Source organism: Saccoglossus kowalevskii, chromosome 6, assembly GCF_978046115.1.
Source record: "Saccoglossus kowalevskii chromosome 6, keSacKowa6.1, whole genome shotgun sequence".
NCBI lineage: Eukaryota > Metazoa > Hemichordata > Enteropneusta > Harrimaniidae > Saccoglossus > Saccoglossus kowalevskii.
This window is the reverse complement of record NC_140646.1, coordinates 37,395,342-37,414,344: the sequence shown is the minus strand read 5'-3', so window position 1 is coordinate 37,414,344 and position 19,003 is coordinate 37,395,342. Positions and strand designations below refer to the sequence as shown.

Here is a 19,003-nt window from a genome sequence, read left to right as displayed (position 1 = left end):
TGACGGCGGTAAAATGGAATAATCCAACCTACTTGTTCACGCTTCATGGACTGGCAGCTCATTTGCACACAATGGGTATTTTTTTTCAAGACGAGAAAAAAACAAGGACATACTTTCGAGAGGAAAATTTCATTTAAAGTCGTTTTCCTTGAACATTTCATTAACACTGGACCAAATATATATGTTGGCACCCACATCTACCAAGGTTATTTTGCATTTGCACGATAAGATCGCATGTAAAATGCGAAAAATCTACCGTTTGAGGACGATTTTTTTGTCGTAAACAACTTTTATGACGTCAATAATATATGTAGGCCCCGCCTCGTCACCTCTCTAGGGTCAATTTACTAAACGTTGGTTGGCTAGAAATGATGTCATTCACGTGACCGATGTGTGAACGCTTTCAATCGAGACTGATTATTTTGGCCTGTCGGTGAACACGCTGCCATTACAACAAAATTGTCTGTTCAATCGGCGAAAGTTGGCAGATATTGCAAGTTTGGAACGCTAAACAGGTAATGTATATTTGATTGGAGATCATTTAGTTGAATAGAATTCGCATATAAAAAAATGATTCCAGTCGTTTCCTACACATGTCACCCTCGTACCCCTCGCACAATTTTGATATCGCCCGCTTGACTTTACCGTTGAAATACGTATCCGTGTAGCCGCACTCATCCGAGCCGACTGCACATATGTAGCTCTATTTTAGACCCTGGAATATTTCAGTTCTGGTTAATTTTTATCATCATCTTTTTAGTTCCAGTCGTTCTTTTCTGCCAAAATGCTGGTTCTAGTTTCACTCCCGGGCTCCGTTGTTATAGAATTGGATGCAAGTCCCAAAGATATTGGGCAAGAGTGTCTCGATCAGGTAAGGTTTGTTTGTCACTTTCTTTGTGGGTTTCAAATTTTGTATTTTAAATACCCTCTCTTGAAGTCCCCCCTTTAGCGTAATTTGTTTGGAACTGCCTGCATACAACCCCAATCTATTCCCGAAAATTGTAAGCATTTTCTGGATAATCTTGAACATTTTATTTATACAAAAAAAAATCGCACGATCGAAGACGAGTTGCGCTCATACGTGCATGGAGCGCAATCAGCTGATTTCTGTGATCAGCTGGGCTGCTATGCAGCTGATGGCGAGTTCTGCTTTCTGCCTAACAAGGACGCCGATTTTTCGTTGATAGTGGGGTATGGTGAACGTGAAATACTAATTACGTTAGTCTGTCTTGTTTCAGCTCTGTGCAAAAATGAATGTGATCGAAGTCGACTACTTTGGACTTCAGTATACGGGTCGGAAAGGCGAAACGTTGTGGCTGAACCTTCGTAATCCACTCAACGCACAGTTGACCGGCCCACCGCCGTTTCGACTACAACTCAGGGTGAAATTCTTTGTTCAACCACATCTCGTACTTCAAGAAACAGCAAGGTATGTTTTCAGCGAATTTTACTAGTTAAGATTTCCAATTTCTCACAATGCATGTGCTCGATGACTGATTGTGATTGCGAAACTTGCATAAGATGCGTGGGCGGCCTCGATCACCCGATCTACTCGTCAGCTGGACTGCTTTCTGACGGCGTCACACTTTCACTTGACAACGGCGTGATCATGTCACAAAACATTTAATTTTCCAACAGAAAACCATGGCCTTGTGTGTAGTTGCCCACTTTAAACTGCAATATTTTAAAGTTAAAATGTTTAACAATCTGCGCTTCAGACGATAATGTTGGTGGGGCGATGACTGTCAAATAAAGGGAGTTCTGAAAATAGCGAATGATTCGTGGGGTTTCCCCCGGTCTCTTAGGCTGACACGCGTCTTATGCGTGGTGGATGTTAGTCACTGTAGCCACTGCATTATTTTCGGAGTAGACTTGCCGCCGTTTAAAAAAAAACTACATAATTATGGCGATGAACAGTCAGTCATGGTCATCATATCGGTGTGTCTTATGTATCCGAACTAGCTTCGTATTGGCCACACATCACAGTTCCCACGAAAGAAAATCGATCAGTAATATTTTAAGGAGCAATTTGAATTTTTTATAATGACTCTTGTATTAATTCTAACAGTCCTTTAAAACACATATACATAGGAGAAGTTGGTTGCCATCTCTTTGTTTCAACTCATTCCCTTGGTGCCACTGCAAATTTAATGAAATTGTTTTTAAACTCTGTGGGTTATGTGAATGGGAACAGCAGTTGTGGCTCAACAGCTTTGTAAACAACATCTAAAACAACAGACAAATATGCAAATCTGCTTAAAACAGTAATATTCTAATTAACAGTTTTGGTATTTGTTTGTTAAAACTTTAAACAATAAGTGATCATTCCTTCACCTTTCAGAATCACAAAAATCATAATTTTCTGCTCATGAGGTTGTTTATTGATGTGTGCGCTGGCAGAGTCACATGATTGTTATTGTAGGGGGCAGAGCAGGGCAGAGTGAAATTTTGAGATACTTTTAACAGTGGGATTCATCTTCATGTTCCTAATTTGTGGAATTTGACATTTTTTTCTTCTTCTGTACTTGAATAGCTTACCTAGTGTTTCATATTTCATTGATTTTGGTGTGACTACCTCAGTAACATAAGTATAATAAAAAGTAGGGATTTCTTTGCTGTTGAAACTAACTCAGATTTGTATTGTTGCATTATATATGGGAAATACACCATCTTTTGGGCTATTATTGTGGTCAGTAGGCAGTAAGGAAGGACTTAAAAAGTGTATGTGACAGTTTTTGGTAAAAAACCATAAATCCTGACCATTAATTCCTAGCAAATGTGTTCAGTAAATGTAGCCCCCTAACTGCCACATTGAAATTGTTCTGAGTGGTCAGATTTGACCGCATAATGGACCCCTATCAATTCAATCAACCGCAAACTATTGTTGGTATTACACGAGCTGACAATTAAATTAACCTCACGTTCCATGTACCAAGAGTTTGTTTGTTTCTAACAAAGCTTACCACACACAAAAAATTACTATTCCATTGAGATTAACTAAGGGTGCTTGTCAATAAAACAACACAAAAATCAGCATATCTATATCTATGATGTCTCAGTATTTGAACTGCTTTCAGCTTTGCAAAACTTAGTTGCCTGGTTGTTCAAAAGAGGGCTGTGCTCTGTAGAGTGTATCCGACGGTTTAAAGTAGGCGCTGATCTCCCTAACCGCACTGCCAAAAATGATTCATGCACTTCATAGGTCACATTAATCAACATATCTGATAAATCAGTGTATAAGATTTGCATTTCTAACACATTTGTAGCTGATGTGCTTGGTGCATTTTTAAAAATTGTTTTTCTTCTTGAACATCATGTTTTTTGTTCAACTGGGTTAATATTGCAGATATTCATTATCATGGTGACCTAGTTACTATCAGGCTCCCAGGTACTTGCATGTACTTTTTTAAACAAGCCACAGCTGTTAGGTGGAGGGGGGTATCTATTGTTGTCACTGGCAACCTTTTAGGAGCTTTTGTCTTGGTTGATATCTATATGATGTTTTATGATGACATTTTCTCTGGTAGAACAAGCTCATACAAATAACTTGTAATATTTTAAACAAATTGCAATACATTGACAGTTCAAACTAACTAAATGTGTTCTGACCTTGATAAAATATGAAACTGCTGTTTAGGTGTTTGTACTATATGTGCTTTGTTGTTCCTGGGAATTTGGTTGACAATAGCAACTGTAGGGGTGAAATGGGCCATTGTTTGTTGTTCCCACTCAATTCAGCCCAAGTTATATCTTGGTGCTATGGTGATAATTTGGCTCATTTTATTAACACATTTACCTAGGTGCTAATTACTACAAAATTAACAGTAGCTCGATTGACTTTCACTGATCATTGGTAACAATATCCCATTTTTCTCTCTTTTGTTTACTTGTGATCATCACCAATTTGGTCTACCAGTTTACATTGGCAAACCATTTGATATGACTCTGAATTGAATATGTACCTATAAGTTGCTGACATCTTTTGTTTAGTAGGCTACCAAGTAATAGTGATGAAACGGAATAAATTATTGAAATAGTAATGAAACTGAATGAAATACTGGAATAATAATGAAACATATATTCTTATGGTGTCTCTGGTCACTGTAATGTTGTACTGTAGAATACTTTATTTTTGCTTGGAATTTATTTTCGCTATTTTCGCTGAAGGAATGGTTCCGTGAAAATAAAATGCAGCGAATATACTTTTTTCCTATATTTCACATTAAACTGATCAATAATTAGTGAAAATAAATTCCATACAAAACGCCCAAAAAGCCTTTTCAGTGAAAATTCATTCCAGCGAAAATAAAGTATTCCACAGTATTTGCTTTATTAGCGATTCATACGCTTATATGAATACAGAAAGTTTTCTATTGTAAAATCTATAATTATAAGACTCTTACATCAACAATTTTCTTTCTGGTCTTCTTACATTACATTTATTTGGGTTTTTATTTCTGTAGCTCTACTTGACAAATTACTGACCAATATATTATAATAACATGTAGAAAATTACTGTTTGAAGGACTCGTATAAATGGATTTAATTGTTTACTGTTACCTGATTGTTTTTTGACAACATGAGTGCCAGTCTGACTGTCACTGTACATGCTCTGCGTGCATGTCTCTCGCATTGTGCACACGTGTATGTTTGGTGTGCTATAATAGGCTTATATTATTGTTATTCACACAACCGTTGACCTAGTTATTCCAGTTTTGGAATAAAATTATTAATATAAATAAATAAAATTAAACTGATGGTTCACATACTCCAGTGATTCTTGATTGTCCATTATTCCTAAAAAAAGTAAGGGATAAGTGCTCAACTGTTAAATCTTATTTAGTGTGGATGATGCAACTTTTGAATCTTTCCATATATAGTTATTTGAAAATCTAGGTTGCTTTTCATAATTTGAATGCAATTATTTTAATGGTTGTAAATAGTGAATGTTTTTAATTTAGATCTATTTGTGATGGGCAGTATGTTTTGCTAAGCTTGGATGTCTGAATTAGGAAAACATAGAAAAAAACGATGAAAAAAATCGTCAATGTAGCTTAATAAATGCTTGATATGCGTGACTAGTTTACAGTTTTGTAGAAAAAAGTGATGCGAATGACTGAGAAGTCACTGACTTTTCATGGAAAAAGATGATTCGTGAGTTGCACAATGATGTATTTGCAGTTTGTATATAGAAATTTTCATGTCAGTAGTGGAACCATTCAGTATTATGGGGGATGATAATATGAATACATGGGTAAGGCTGTTAGACAGAGTGTAGTTGTTTACAAGGTTACTTTTTAAGAATAAATCTGTTGATTATTTGTATATTGTTGTAAAACCTCATTCACGGTTTTTAAAATGGGAATGTAATCGTCTATAGTTTAAAAGAATGAACTTGGATTAGGCAAAAGTAACATAGCTAGGAAGATTTATTTGAAAATGTTCATATAGCTTTGACACTGTTACAAACTTTGCTTGTAACTGAAGGGCTGATGTTATGTTTGCAATGAATGACCATCTGTTTGAGTTATTCATGATATTCCAATTTTGTTATTCTAAATTTTACATTCAATTTCATGTTCAACTTGTGGCACGTTATTGTTTGCTTTGCTAAGTCCTTGAAATGACAGACAATTTTTGTCAAAAAAAAGTTACTGCCTGCATACTGAGCATCAAAGTAAAATTTCAGTACGTAATTTTAAAATGTTTTTTTTTTCAAAAAAGTGATTTTAATAACAGCTGTGAACAGTACATGTCTTGCGAACAGAAATAACAACATGTATTTTGAAATCTGGTGTTTGTGTGTGTGATTTATGAATTGAAAGGTAATTCTGGGTCTGTGACACATATAAAAATATCATACATACATTATACCCACCACATCTATTATTTCAATTGTGTTGATGTCCTACATATGGGGGAGGGGGGGGGGCTGAACCAGTTTCTGACCATTGTCAATAACCTGATTGTAAACACCAGTTGACATTAAAAGTAATGTGTTTACAGAAGTGTTATGAATCTCTCACTGTCATCAGAAATGTTTGTTTACTTGTCTTATTATTTCACTAAAATCCTAATTAAAAAAAAAAATGGTTGCTGCTGTCAACACTGTAGTGGTGATGGAATATTCTGTGACTGGTTACAATTACTTTTAGTGAATTAAAATATCTGGATTTAAAATGTATTGTTAATTTAACTCATTTTCAACATATTTCAGTTTAAAATGGTATTATGTCTAATTCATGTTTTCATTATTAGTGCTGTAGTTGAATACTGTTCAGGTGGTCCCTGAAGTTAAAAATTCAATTTCAAGCATAATGACAATTTGCAATATATTTGTCGATGAATTAACATTGTTTATAAAAATCATCTTTGTAAGAAATTCACTGTACCTCTGTATGTATAATGCCGGACATAAGTGAAATCAGTAAAAGTCAACCTTATTTCAAACCATACATACATGTAGAAATGTATGCATTCATTGAGTATTTATCTGCCAAAAAACATGTGTTACCCGAACTGTTAGTTGTTATTGATGCCAGCCAGAGCAGGCTGCATCTTTTCAGTTCTGGTCGGGACAATATATACAGGTTGTTGCCTTTGACTTTTAGCTCAGTGGGTCTAGTTTAAAGGAAAAAACTATATGTACAAACTATATATGGTATATTTCACATGGGACCCATATCAGACATGACATGCATCAAAATCCTGTAGTAGTGAAGTATCTGAAATGTCTTGTTTCTTTTTCTCTGCAGGCACATTTTTTATCTTCATGTAAAGAATGATCTTAGTGAAGGCAAACTTGACGCTTCAACGGTTCAAGCTGCGAAGCTTTGCGCACTTATTGCACAGGCTGAAAGTGGAGACTACAGCAAAGACAAATCACAGTACAATTTCTACCCACACTACATCCCAAACTGGCCAACAACTTTTTCCACTAATGTTGTAATGGAGCACAGAAAGTTGGCAGGCATGAATCGAGGTGCTGCAGAATATCGCGTCCTCCAGGAAGCCTCGGCATGTGAAAATTTTGGCATGGAGTATCACGAGGTACGCAATAATGTTGGACAACCAATGAAACTGGGAGTTGGACCAAATGGCTTAACCATTTATGAAGATGACTATACGTTTGTGCAAAGGTAAGTTATTATTCAGCATATTATTGTATTGTACCTACCTACCCTACTATTTAGAAATGTTGTGAACAATTTTAATTTTGTTTTTAATATCAATTCCTTTTTTTCAAACTGGACAGCAAGCAAAAAACTTGAATAATTAGACAAAATCTTGTGTTTTTCGCCTACACATCAGAAGTAATATGCTTTTTTTTTTATTTTTATTTATTTTAATTAATATATGTAGTCTGCCAGAAATGACATAATGCAATGATAAAAAAAAATCATAAAAAATGTTGCAGGTTATAAAATTAATAAAAAAAATAGCTTTGTTCAAAGTCCAACAGTTGCATGTTTGTGTTTCTGTAGTTGTATTTGCAAAGAACTACAGTACAACAATGCTTATAGATCTGTGTTGAGACAAAATGGCCAAATTCAATTTATTTTAGTACGAACGACTTGTGAAACTCTACGACTTTTATTTCTCACTATATACACCGGGAAAAACAAGCAAACTTTGTTTAACGCAATGAATGATAATGTTGCTGGCTGAACAATGTAATTATGCGGCCTACGTCAAATCAGCTGATATTAGGAATTTTCAGAAACCTAGGGAGTGGTGGCTATTACCAAACAGCTTGGGGGCACCAGCTGTTCCTGTGGATCCATAATGTATCATTATACCTAGTTGTTTTTTTCTAAAATCAATATCCAACAAGTCGCCATGGATACCAATAAATGAAATTTTTTTAGTTATATGGTTTCATGATACATATGCCAGGCATATTTTGTACTTTTTAGTGGATGTACAGTTCAAAGCTCTGATCTTGATTGCAATCCATGTTGGCTATTTATAGCACTGTTACTAGGCAGGCATAGCAAGGAATAGATTGTGTACTGCCAATAACCATGTTATTCAGATACTGTCATTAAATGTAACTGCTTAGGTTTCTGTTTTTTTCTTATACTTCCCAATGAAAAAAAAAAATCATGGTTAGACTAAATTTTTTTTTTTTAAATTATTTCTGGATATTATAATACAGACTGATTTGCAAATATATCTACATGTATTATAAATTTAGAAATTATTTCAGTTTTAGAAAAATTAAAGCCACATGAATGTTTTTCAACATTTTGATAATTAAATGTGTTTTATTTGTGCATACTATTTGGTTTACTTCACAGTAAAAGAATGAAAATATTGTGTCATCTTGTATAACTTGTCTTTTTATCTTTCTGTTATAGCGTCAGCTTTGCGCTTATAAAGATGGCTACTCATACCAATAAATGTTTCTTCTTAACGATTCTTGGACCAACGGGAGACACCATGATGTTGGGGTTCAAGCTTATGTCAACGAAAGCCGCTGAAGGACTATATCGTGCAGTCACGGAAAAGCATGCGTTTTACCGTTGTGAAACAGTTCGTCAGGCGGTGAGGACACAGTACAGTCGGGATTTCAAGGGCACCATTGTTGCCCTTTTCAATGATAAAACAAACCTTGGCAAGAAATATGTTTTTGATATCCAGCGTACTTGTCGTGAAGTGTACGATCACGCCAGACGGCTGATCCACTCAACAGGGAAAGCTATCTCTCTGCCATCCACACCTACAATGAGCTCATCACGAACATCTCTCAGAGACCGTAGTTTCAGTGACAGCATGGACTCTTTAGACTCAAAGCAACTACGTGAGAAACTCCGGAAGATCCAGGAGTCCATGTTATGTAAAGTTTGCATGGATGCAGACATCAGTACTGCTTTTTGTCCCTGTGGACACCTTGTCTGTTGCGGTGTATGTGCAGCTTGCTGTGACAAGTGCCCTCTCTGCCGGTCTAGCGTGGAACACACACAACATATTTTTTTGCCAAGTAGTACAGACATGAATGAAATTGAGGAGTAACTTGAGAGAGAAGTAAGCAATTTGAAAATTGCCAAAATATTTATTGTCATCAGCCCGGGTGATCAGATAGATGTTGTACATACATTACATACATCTTACCCACTAGTATCTATCGTTTCAGCAGAAAACAATGCAGCAGTCTTTTGTCATAGCAGAAAACAATGCAGCAGTCTTTTGTCATAGCAGAAAACAATGCAGCAGTCTTTTGTCATAGCAGAAAACAATGCAGCAGTCTTTTGTCATAGCAGAAAACAATGCAGCAGTCTTTTGTCATAGCAGAAAACAATGCAGCAGTCTTTTGTCATAGCAGAAAACAATGCAGCAGTCTTTTGTCATAGCAGAAAATCAGGCAATCATGTTTATTGATTCTACTTTTAGTTAAAATGGAAATGAATAGAAATCGTTTCTGTTAATTTGCAAATGCTCAGTATGTAATATATCAAACAATAACAGGAAGAGCCACTTGCTGTTGGTTTTAGCATCCTGCCTCCCTTGTAAATGTAACATTTAATATAAATTATTTGAGATTATTGTTTTGTGTCTACACAGATTTTTTGATGATACCAACTATTTACAAGAATATTTTTTTTATATTGTAGCATTTCTGTTAAAAACGCCAGTCAGTTTTGTTCGGGAGCAATTAATTGATTGCTTGATTTAGAAATGCTATTTTTTATAGGCATTTATGAAATGGAGAAGCAAAGTGAAGCATTAAATGTGAGGATACAAGATGGGACTCCTCTCCCTCCCTCCCTCCCAGTTGTGTTAAAAATATAAAACTTTTGTATTGAAAACATTAATAATTGTAGATTTTTTTTTATAGTCATTGCAATATTTATGAAATTTTTAAAAAAAAATAAAAACATTTGTATATTTCTTGTCAAACCGTTCTACAGTTTCTTTTGGAAAAAAAAATAACCAAGAATATCGATTAGATTTGGCTCCTGTGTAGTCAGTAAGATCATGACTGTAGCTTTGAAATTATTGTTGAAAAAAACAACAATAGTTTATTAGTTTGTAACAGATAATGTGGAATTAATATAACATTCTTAGTTAATCAGAAATCTATAATCAAGTTGTATAGGAATTGCTTTAGTTTTATTTCCCTGCTTATTCATGGTATGGTGCAGATATTTCTTCATAAGCTAGCGTCGCTTTCACTAATGTCCACAATTTCTAATTACATCAATCTCTCCCAAGCCCATTATTTTAATTTAAATGCTAAGATACAAGTTCCAATTTGTCATTTACATATTTGTCTTTTTAGTATCACTTTTCTGTTTGTAATTAAAATTTGACAGTAATTGATTATTACCCATGCCTGTGTTTCGAGTTTTTGAAAGATTTCTGTAAAGATCCTGTTTTGTGAGGTTTGATTACTGTCAATATTGAATTCAATACATAGTGGTAGTGAGATGTATAACTATAGCTATATATATAACTATATAATTAGCTCACTAGAGAATCACATTATAATTACAGAAAAACAAAAGCAATCAACAGAGTTGTTTAGCAGGAGTGGGTTATCCATTTGGTGTTTATGAAAACTGATTTATTAGATTGGAAATCCAAATTAGAAGAACTGTGAACCCAGTTAGGATCTGTTGAATTCCGATTTTGAAAACCCAATTGGATGCTGTAGGTCTCCTTTAAGAGAACGAGTTGGGTGCTATGCCTTTTTATCAACCCCATCTGGTGCCATGTGTTTCTATTTGGAAAACCTGGTTGGGTGCAATGTGTATATATGTTGCAGTATAGTTTGTAATAAATCAATTCTTGCCTTTAAATTTCATTGAAAAAATTATCGTACTGTATTGTCTAGGTCTTTGGGTGCTGTACTATGCACCATCAAGTGTGTCTGGCACAGAAAGAAGAGACCAGATCTAAAAGCTGCTCTCTCATTGGCCTAACTATAATAACATAAGACCTGCATCAATTTGTACTGGCAAAAGTGTGTTTTTGTTCTTATTAGATCCTATTTTACTACTTGACTTGAGATTTTGATGTAAAAGTCTACTTAATATTTAGAGTTAACCTTAAATGTATTGTCACTTTTGAAGTATGGTGCTATCATATATTTGTGCTGTACTTTTAACAAAGTGTTTGTAAAGATGGAAAGTCACTGGAGATAATAACTGCCATGTTTTCAACAAACTTAAGATGAGAATTGTGAGTTTGACATAAAATTTTTGGGATGGGGAGGTCAACGGCGGATGGAATCTGGAGCTATTGAGTTGATTAGACAGTGACAGATTTGTTTGTTCACTAAGTACATGTTGTCTGCTTGCTTATGGTGAATATGGCAGTCTTGTTCACCAACATGCTGTCATTGTTTCTCTTGACTTAGATCATAAGTCTTGATTACAGCTTTTGTAATTGCTTTCAATATTTTTTCTGATGTCACGAAAACCAGCTTTACTAAATTTTTTTTATTTCTACGAAAAAAAAAACATGCTTCTTTAGTAGTATTTTATTTTATGCACACTATATTTTAGCTTTATTATTATTATTCTTCTTTTCATTAGATTATATTTTTCCTACATGTCAAAACTATATAAAAAAATACTAAAAAGATGATCGATGGCATGTGGTTTGCTAAACCATCTGTAAATAAGTGTACATTGTCTGTATTCAAAGATTGTATTTAATGAGAATGAAAGGAGAGATATTTTATTAAAAAGAAGACACTGTATTTGAGACTTTAATAAAAAAGGAAGTTGTCTGGACACACACACAGATTAGAAGATACAATTTTTTGTTTTTGCTACTTTTCACAAATACCAAGATGTTCTATCTCCACTAATCAGTATTTTCTTGGTGTGTTCTCAGTGAACTTGAACTTTTGTGCTTACTATGAGTGATATTTTGTACAAAAGATGAGCATTTTTACAAGCTTGTCCTTTGTACGTAAGAGGTAGGTCTGAGAGATTGCGGGTTTGACCTCTTTAACTTGCCTACTGCAGGTCTCTTGCTATCATGTGTATCCTTGTATTAAAATACAATGGTTCTGTAAAGACGATAAAGTATTAATAAAAGTCATAAATAAAATTGCTATCAATGTGATGTCAGAAGGATGGAGAAACAAACAATCCCCCTTCATTGAATGGAAATTATTTTTTCAACTGAAGGAATTTGGTTTCATTTACCTATACACATGTACTTGATAAAATATTTTTCAAATTTTCTGAAAATGTTTACATACAGTCTTCAATACAATTTTACCCTTTTTCTCTCTCTCCTAAACCACAATTTTTATTTAAAAAAAAATCATCATTAGTTATCAAATGGGTATCCCTTGTATTGTTGGTTACATTACATGAACTAGCACAGCTAGGAGTGTTTCTATACATGGAATGACCAGCCAGCCCCATCATATAAAGCAAAAGTGTGCAGAAAAATAACCATGATATTGATATGTGATAGTTTCCTGAGGCCATGTTGATAGCTGGCTGGTTACCCGTGAGCACATGTTGATAGCTGTCTGGTTACCCGTGAGCCCATGTTGATGGCTGGGTGGTTACCTGTGAGCCCATGTTGATGGCTGGCTGGTTACCTTGTGAGCCCATGTTGATAGCTGGTTGGTTGCCCAGTTAGCCAATGTTGATAGCTGGCTGGTTACCCAGTTAGCCAATGTTGATAGCTGGCTGGTTACCTGTGAGCCCATGTTGATAGCTGGTTGGTTGCCCAGTTAGTCAATGTTGATAGCTGGTTGGTTGCCCAGTTAGCCAATGTTGATAGCTGGCTGGTTACCCAGTTAGCCAATGTTGATAGCTGGCTGGTTGCCCGTTAGCCAATGTTGATAACGTGGGCTCACGGGTAACCAGCCAGCTATCAACATTGGCTAACGGGCAACCAGCCAGCTATCAACATTGGCTAACTGGGTAACCAGCCAGCTATCAACATTGGCTAACTGGGCAACCAACCAGCTATCAACATTGACTAACTGGGCAACCAACCAGCTATCAACATGGGCTCACAGGTAACCAGCCAGCTATCAACATTGGCTAACTGGGTAACCAACCAGCCATCAACGTGGGCTCACGGGTAACCAGCCAGCTGATGGCTGGTTGGTTACCCAGTTAGCCAATGTTGATAGCTGGCTGGTTACCCGTGAGCACATGTTGATAGCTGGCTGGTTACCTGTGAGCCCATGTTGATGGCTGGGTGGTTACCCGTGAGCCCATGTTGATAGCTGGCTGGTTACCTGTGAGCCCATGTTGATGGCTGGCTGGTTACCTGTGAGCCAATGTTGATAGCTGGCTGGTTACCCGTGAGCACATGTTGATAGCTGGCTGGTTACCTGTGAGCTCATGTTGATAGCTGGTTGGTTGCCCGTTAGCCCATGTTGATGGCTGGCTGGTTAGCCGTGAGCCCATGTTGATGGCTGGTTGGTTACCCAGTTAGCCAATGTTGATGGCAGGCTGGTTAGCCGTGAGCCCATGTTGATGGCTGTCTGGTTACCCGTGAGCCCATGTTGATGGCTGGGTGGTTACCCGTGAGCCCATGTTGATGGCTGGCTGGTTACCCAGTGAGTCCATGTTGATGGCTGGTTGATTACCCAGTGAGCCCATATCATAGCTACCTGGTTAACCCGTCTAGATCAGAATTGCTGCTGAGATTTGGTCTTCATGGTCTGTGGGAATTGTGATGTGGATTGGCTGATAAATACTATCATACATGCTTATCTGAGTATGCTTATTTTTGAACAGTAGGAGAGTTTTCGTTTTCCTCATGCCACAATGTCAGTTGTTAAAAACTTTTGCTGTCACAATGTTTGAACTAACTGTGGCTTGTAAAGTAACACTCCCACATGAAATGCGATACCTCATGAACTTGGCAAAAACAGCTGTTGGTTCTGTACAGCATAGAAACTGAAAGGAAAATAAACATATCAGCTGTGCCTATATGTAATACCACTGGAATTCTACCCTATATGTAGTACACTTCTCCAAAACTGTCAGCTGGATTGCCTTACTATTCATACCACACATACCTGGGATGGTCCTCTGTAAACCTCTATTTTTTGGGAACATTTTTTCCACAACTGCTTGTCAGATTGCTTTGAATATTGACATGAATGTTGTTGACAAGGATTACACTCAGACATATTATTTTTTTGGCATCATATGAAAGTGTCTGTTTTTAGTGCATCCATTTATTCTTTTTGCTAATTTTTGTGTACTTTCAACTTCTTCTCTGGAACTGCCTGCCACATTGCTTTGAAATTCATAATGTAAACACATAGACTGGTTCTCTCTTGAGTTTGTTCACTCATTGAAGATAGCTCTATTTTTGTGGAAGTTATGATTTTGGATTTTTCACTTACCATACGTTATATATGGACTATGTATAATGCATGGACTCCAGTAGACAACTGTATCAGTTGGAAGCTAGGCTTCCTCAGTACACATTGTTTTGGGAAAACTAGATGGGCCAATGTTTTCCAGGAATGCTCAGATTCAGGTCAAGGTCATTTCAAGAATTATAAGTTTGCTGCTTTTATATGGGTGATATTGAACAGTGAAGAGGGGGGGGGTGGCTTGAAACACCTCCCAAAATCATCAAGGTCACGTGTTAGTTGCATCTGTTTTTGGGGTCAAGAAATCACCGCTCTGTCAAGATCTTTCAAGTCAAGGTCATCTCAAAATCACAATGTCACTTTGTCTAACTTTTTCTTCATTCTCAATTCAGTCACATGTACAATAACCAAATAATGCACAAATATATTCCCGTTTCCTGTACACCCCCATCATCAATTATACCATGGATGTCCATGATTATACATATCCACGCATTACACACACGATTACATTTCCTCTTGCAGGATATGCCCTTCTAGTGACCATTGCCACAATTACAAAACTGTCATAGATTCCACTTCTATCCACCTAGTAACTGTCACTGTCCTCTGCACTTGTCAATTACAGCAGAGCTCTACCGACCACAAGGTCGCTTGCTGTCTTTGTGTGCAAACCAGTCTTCCAAACATATTACCATGTGTTTGGAAGGATGGCAGGCTGTACTCTGATTTAAACTGCTTTGTGACCGACATCTTCCAGGTCAATTCTTTCGGTTGAACACCGTGGCAGTTGCTCTATGGGTTGAGCGCCCCACGTGTCGACTTTTTTTTAATATGTTATAGAGGGCGCAGTTCCAGGTAGTTAATGATAGTTGACAGAGCTTCTTATATGGGACACTTTGGTTCCACGATCGCTCCCAACTCTGTTAGCATTAGTTGAAATTAATTTATTATTTAGACACAATATATGCAATTGTTAGAAAATAAAATCATTCAAAATCAATTTATTGCAAATATATTGTGATTTCAATCTAATTGATTTCTATAGAAACATTGATGTAAATACTTACTGAATTTATACCATAAAATGAGTGGATACTATAGATCAGAGGAGTAGAAGCAGCTGAATAGAAGGTTTTACTTGGCCCTAAAAGCTTGACAAAAAATGTGTCTTAATGAACAGCGCCCCCTATAGACACAACCCGCTTCATCCCATATCCTATCGCGTACATTGACAAAAAACTTATTAAACGATATTTAAGTTATATTTTTATAATTCATATATATGCCAGTACTTTTGTGTATTTTGAATTGAATTTCTCGAGGTGAAATTTACTTTTGTCATATTTCATTGCAGAAAATGAACGCTATTACCATTACTATAAAACAAAAGACGGAAGTCCAGGTACAATCTGAGTCGAAAATCTGAGTTTTGTAGGATTTTGACAAAATGAATAGCTGTTAAGTGTCATCGTTACTACCACACCTGTATCACGTAGGTAAGTGGTTACGTCATGTAACTTCCTGTTTGTTTTTCTAGGCGGTTCCATAGTACATGTACATTGTATATATTTTCCAAAACGCTTATAAATAACTTTATTACACAGCTGCACCATTGGTGGGTGCTGTATGGTAAGGATACAGATCAGAAAAACATAAACACAAATAAACAATAGTGTTATGTTAAAATAGGAGAGTTGGAACAATAAACAACAAATTCACAGCCTAATAGAGGGGTCGAATCTGTTACACTTATGACACTGTCAGACACGCAAATATATGCTGGTTTAAATGGAATATTTGTCGCCGAGATGCCATGAATACAAATGAAAAAAATTGCGTAATTGCGCAAATAGGGCCGGGACCCCGTAACGTGAACGCAACAATTGGAATAAGTCTATTTTCTTGTGGTCATGATATCTAAATTATAATTGAACGCGAACAGGATTGATATCATTTATTAATAAGCAAATATACATAGGCCCCAACAAGTAATACAGTGAACGTGAAATGAGAAAATGTTATTTAGAAGGCTAGGAAGGATAGAGAGAGAGATGTCGGGAAGGTTATTAATTTGTGAATACAAGTGTATTGCTTGGGTAAATTTGAATGGGGAGGAGGGCTAGGAACTATACTTAGAGGGGCAAACAAGTTGATTTGAAATGCGGGAGAATATCATGGAAATCAGAAACGCCACATGGAAAGAAAATATGTTTGTATGGGATGGACATCAGTCGGGAATGATACTGTCTGAAAGAACTGACGACACATAATATGTGTTTAGATTTCCCGATTTCGTCAAACTGTTTGTAGTTTATATCCATGCCTTTCCCATTCTCATCTTTTCTGTGTTTACTTACATTATTTCTTGTTTAAAATTGTTCTCTTGTCTGAGGGACGTCATCCCATTTGAATTTGTGACCATCTTGTTTCAAATCAACCTAACAAAAATCATCCACACTCACGCACGTTTTAGTGTTCGCGAATGGTGAAAAACAGCATATACTTAAAGTACTTGAAACAAACAATAAACATCAACTGTTACCCACTAACGTACGACCACCATGTATAGTAGTCTTCGTTACTCATTCTGAAAAAAAAACGCAGTATATTTTGCATTCTAAGAATACTGGAAGCATGTCGTACTAATATTAAACGTGTTGACTCTGTGTAAAGCAACAGTGCCGTTGGTACCAGGTAGTTGAATGCGTTCGCCTGAAATTACTACAAGACACACGATAGCTAGACGAACTGACATGTATAAGATGCTCGAACCAAGGGTTGACAATAGAGGGCGCACATAACCTGGCGTAGATGGCGTAAGACAACTTGTATTCGTTCTAGCATAATAGGGGATTGTTTGTATTAACAGCCTTCAATTTGAGACATAACAATAAAGTATGTGTAGTCATAAAATTTCAATTTCCTGCTGTGTTCAGATAATAATCATTAGTCTATTATTAGTGTTTATCTGCATTCGTGAATGCTGGTGTAGATGACGTAATCAATATGACGATCAGAAACTGCATCTCTGACGTAGACGAATACATATTCTACGTTTATAGAGGATTGCCTGCGATCATGACACGAGTAATAAATTCAGATGTCCCTGAACATCACCGTACTTAACTTGCGAGTACTCTAAGAAGCTATAGTCGATGATTATTAAATTGACTATAAAATCATATATTACGATCAACACGGTACATTGTTCGTACGTTGTATTTGTCCATTTCATGCTCTATTTCATAACAGTGCTGATACTCGTTTATGTCTCAGGGATACATTCATTATCCAGACAGGATTCACTGCGTACGACTTCATTGGGTGACAATTTTAATATGCAATTTAATATGCAAGCTCGTATGATAGCATGTTTTGTTTAGAACGTGCACTACATAGTTTACAATGTCTAATTAGACACATAAAATGCAGTAACAATAGTCGAATTATTTTTTTGTTTATGATCGCAAATTTTGTTTTGTCTAATAACTTCCACTTCTTTGTGTACGTAGATTTTGTGGACCAAGCTAGTTTTATGAGATTTCATCTACATATAGCAGTTGACATTACTGTCATATCTATAAGCAAAGGAATATATTCATAGGTATTTAAAGAGGAAAATTTAGGTAAATTTGATTATCTACCTGAATTATAGTTACAAGGCAAAAAATAAAATTGTGCAAAGCTTGGTACAAGCATGGAGGTAAAATCGAGACTAGACGAAGCCTTGGGTTGTTTGATAACAAACTACATTAAGACCAAGAATCAACAAACTCTAACATCGCTCCACCCATTGAAGGTATCGTTATTACCTTTCATGCCCCACCCAAAACAGACTTTTAGTGTTTTTTCCTTATTATTCAATAGACACAATCAACAAATTACTCTGTGTTGTTACATTTTAATACTTTATACCGGTACCCTAAATTTCGATGAGTAAATGGAAGAAAAGGCCGACTATTTACTGATTTGTAACCTTAGATTGTTCAAACATCAACAAATCGTTGTAAATTCAAGGCCTCAATGACCATGGAGTTCAGCATTTTGTCGATACAGGCGGCGTAAATTTCCCGTTTATCATAGACAATAAAACAACACATCTTTCTCGTTAAAATTATACTACCAACATATTTAGAAATTGTATACCGACTCATTAAAATGACTCATTATTCATTGCGAGTACCTATCTTAATTAGCAATTTTATCGCCCAATACAATGCATAAATTCAAAAAAAAAGCATGAAATGAAAATAGTCTTCAGATGTACCGATAGTGAATGCTATGACGTCACGATCTCGATATAGATATCATAAAAAGTCGGAAGAGTCCATTATGGTATCATTTATTTATCTATTTGTATCTACATCATATCCATTTCAAGTAGCACGTATCCACATAATTTGTCACATAGATAAATATTAATCTTTGGTTTAATTCAATTACATACTGATTTACCGGATATTACAGGTCCAGGATTTGTAGGCCTATGTTTACATCGAGCTACATAAACAACCTGAAGTTCATTGGCTGACAGGTAGATGACCTTGCGTATGCCGACCCAGCCAAGCAAACAACGAACTACGTGCAGCTGTTGTGTATACAAACCAACAAAAAAGTTGCATTCTAAATTGTGGTCATAACAAATTGTAAACACTGAGTGGAATAAAGATGCCACCAACCCAGCAA

The 19,003-nt window shown here is 36.1% G+C and overlaps 1 protein-coding gene across 2 annotated transcripts; it reads left to right on the top strand.

The window, feature by feature from the left end:
- Positions 1 to 416: 416 nt before the first annotated feature.
- LOC100373615 (E3 ubiquitin-protein ligase MYLIP-like) lies at positions 417 to 12,063 on the top strand. 2 transcript variants are annotated; one of them, XM_002733772.4, is made up of 5 exons: positions 417 to 515; positions 761 to 871; positions 1,239 to 1,429; positions 6,756 to 7,139; positions 8,361 to 12,063. In XM_002733772.4, the coding sequence occupies exons 2-5, from the start codon at positions 785 to 787 to the stop codon at positions 9,013 to 9,015; spliced, it is 1,317 nt and encodes a 438-aa protein (XP_002733818.1). In that variant the 5' UTR covers positions 417 to 515; positions 761 to 784; the 3' UTR covers positions 9,016 to 12,063. The 2 variants fall into 2 exon arrangements, with proteins under 2 accessions (XP_002733818.1, XP_085356616.1); XM_085500490.1 differs by lacking the exon at positions 417 to 515 and having other exon boundaries at positions 632 to 871.
- The last annotated feature ends 6,940 nt before the right edge of the window (positions 12,064 to 19,003 follow it).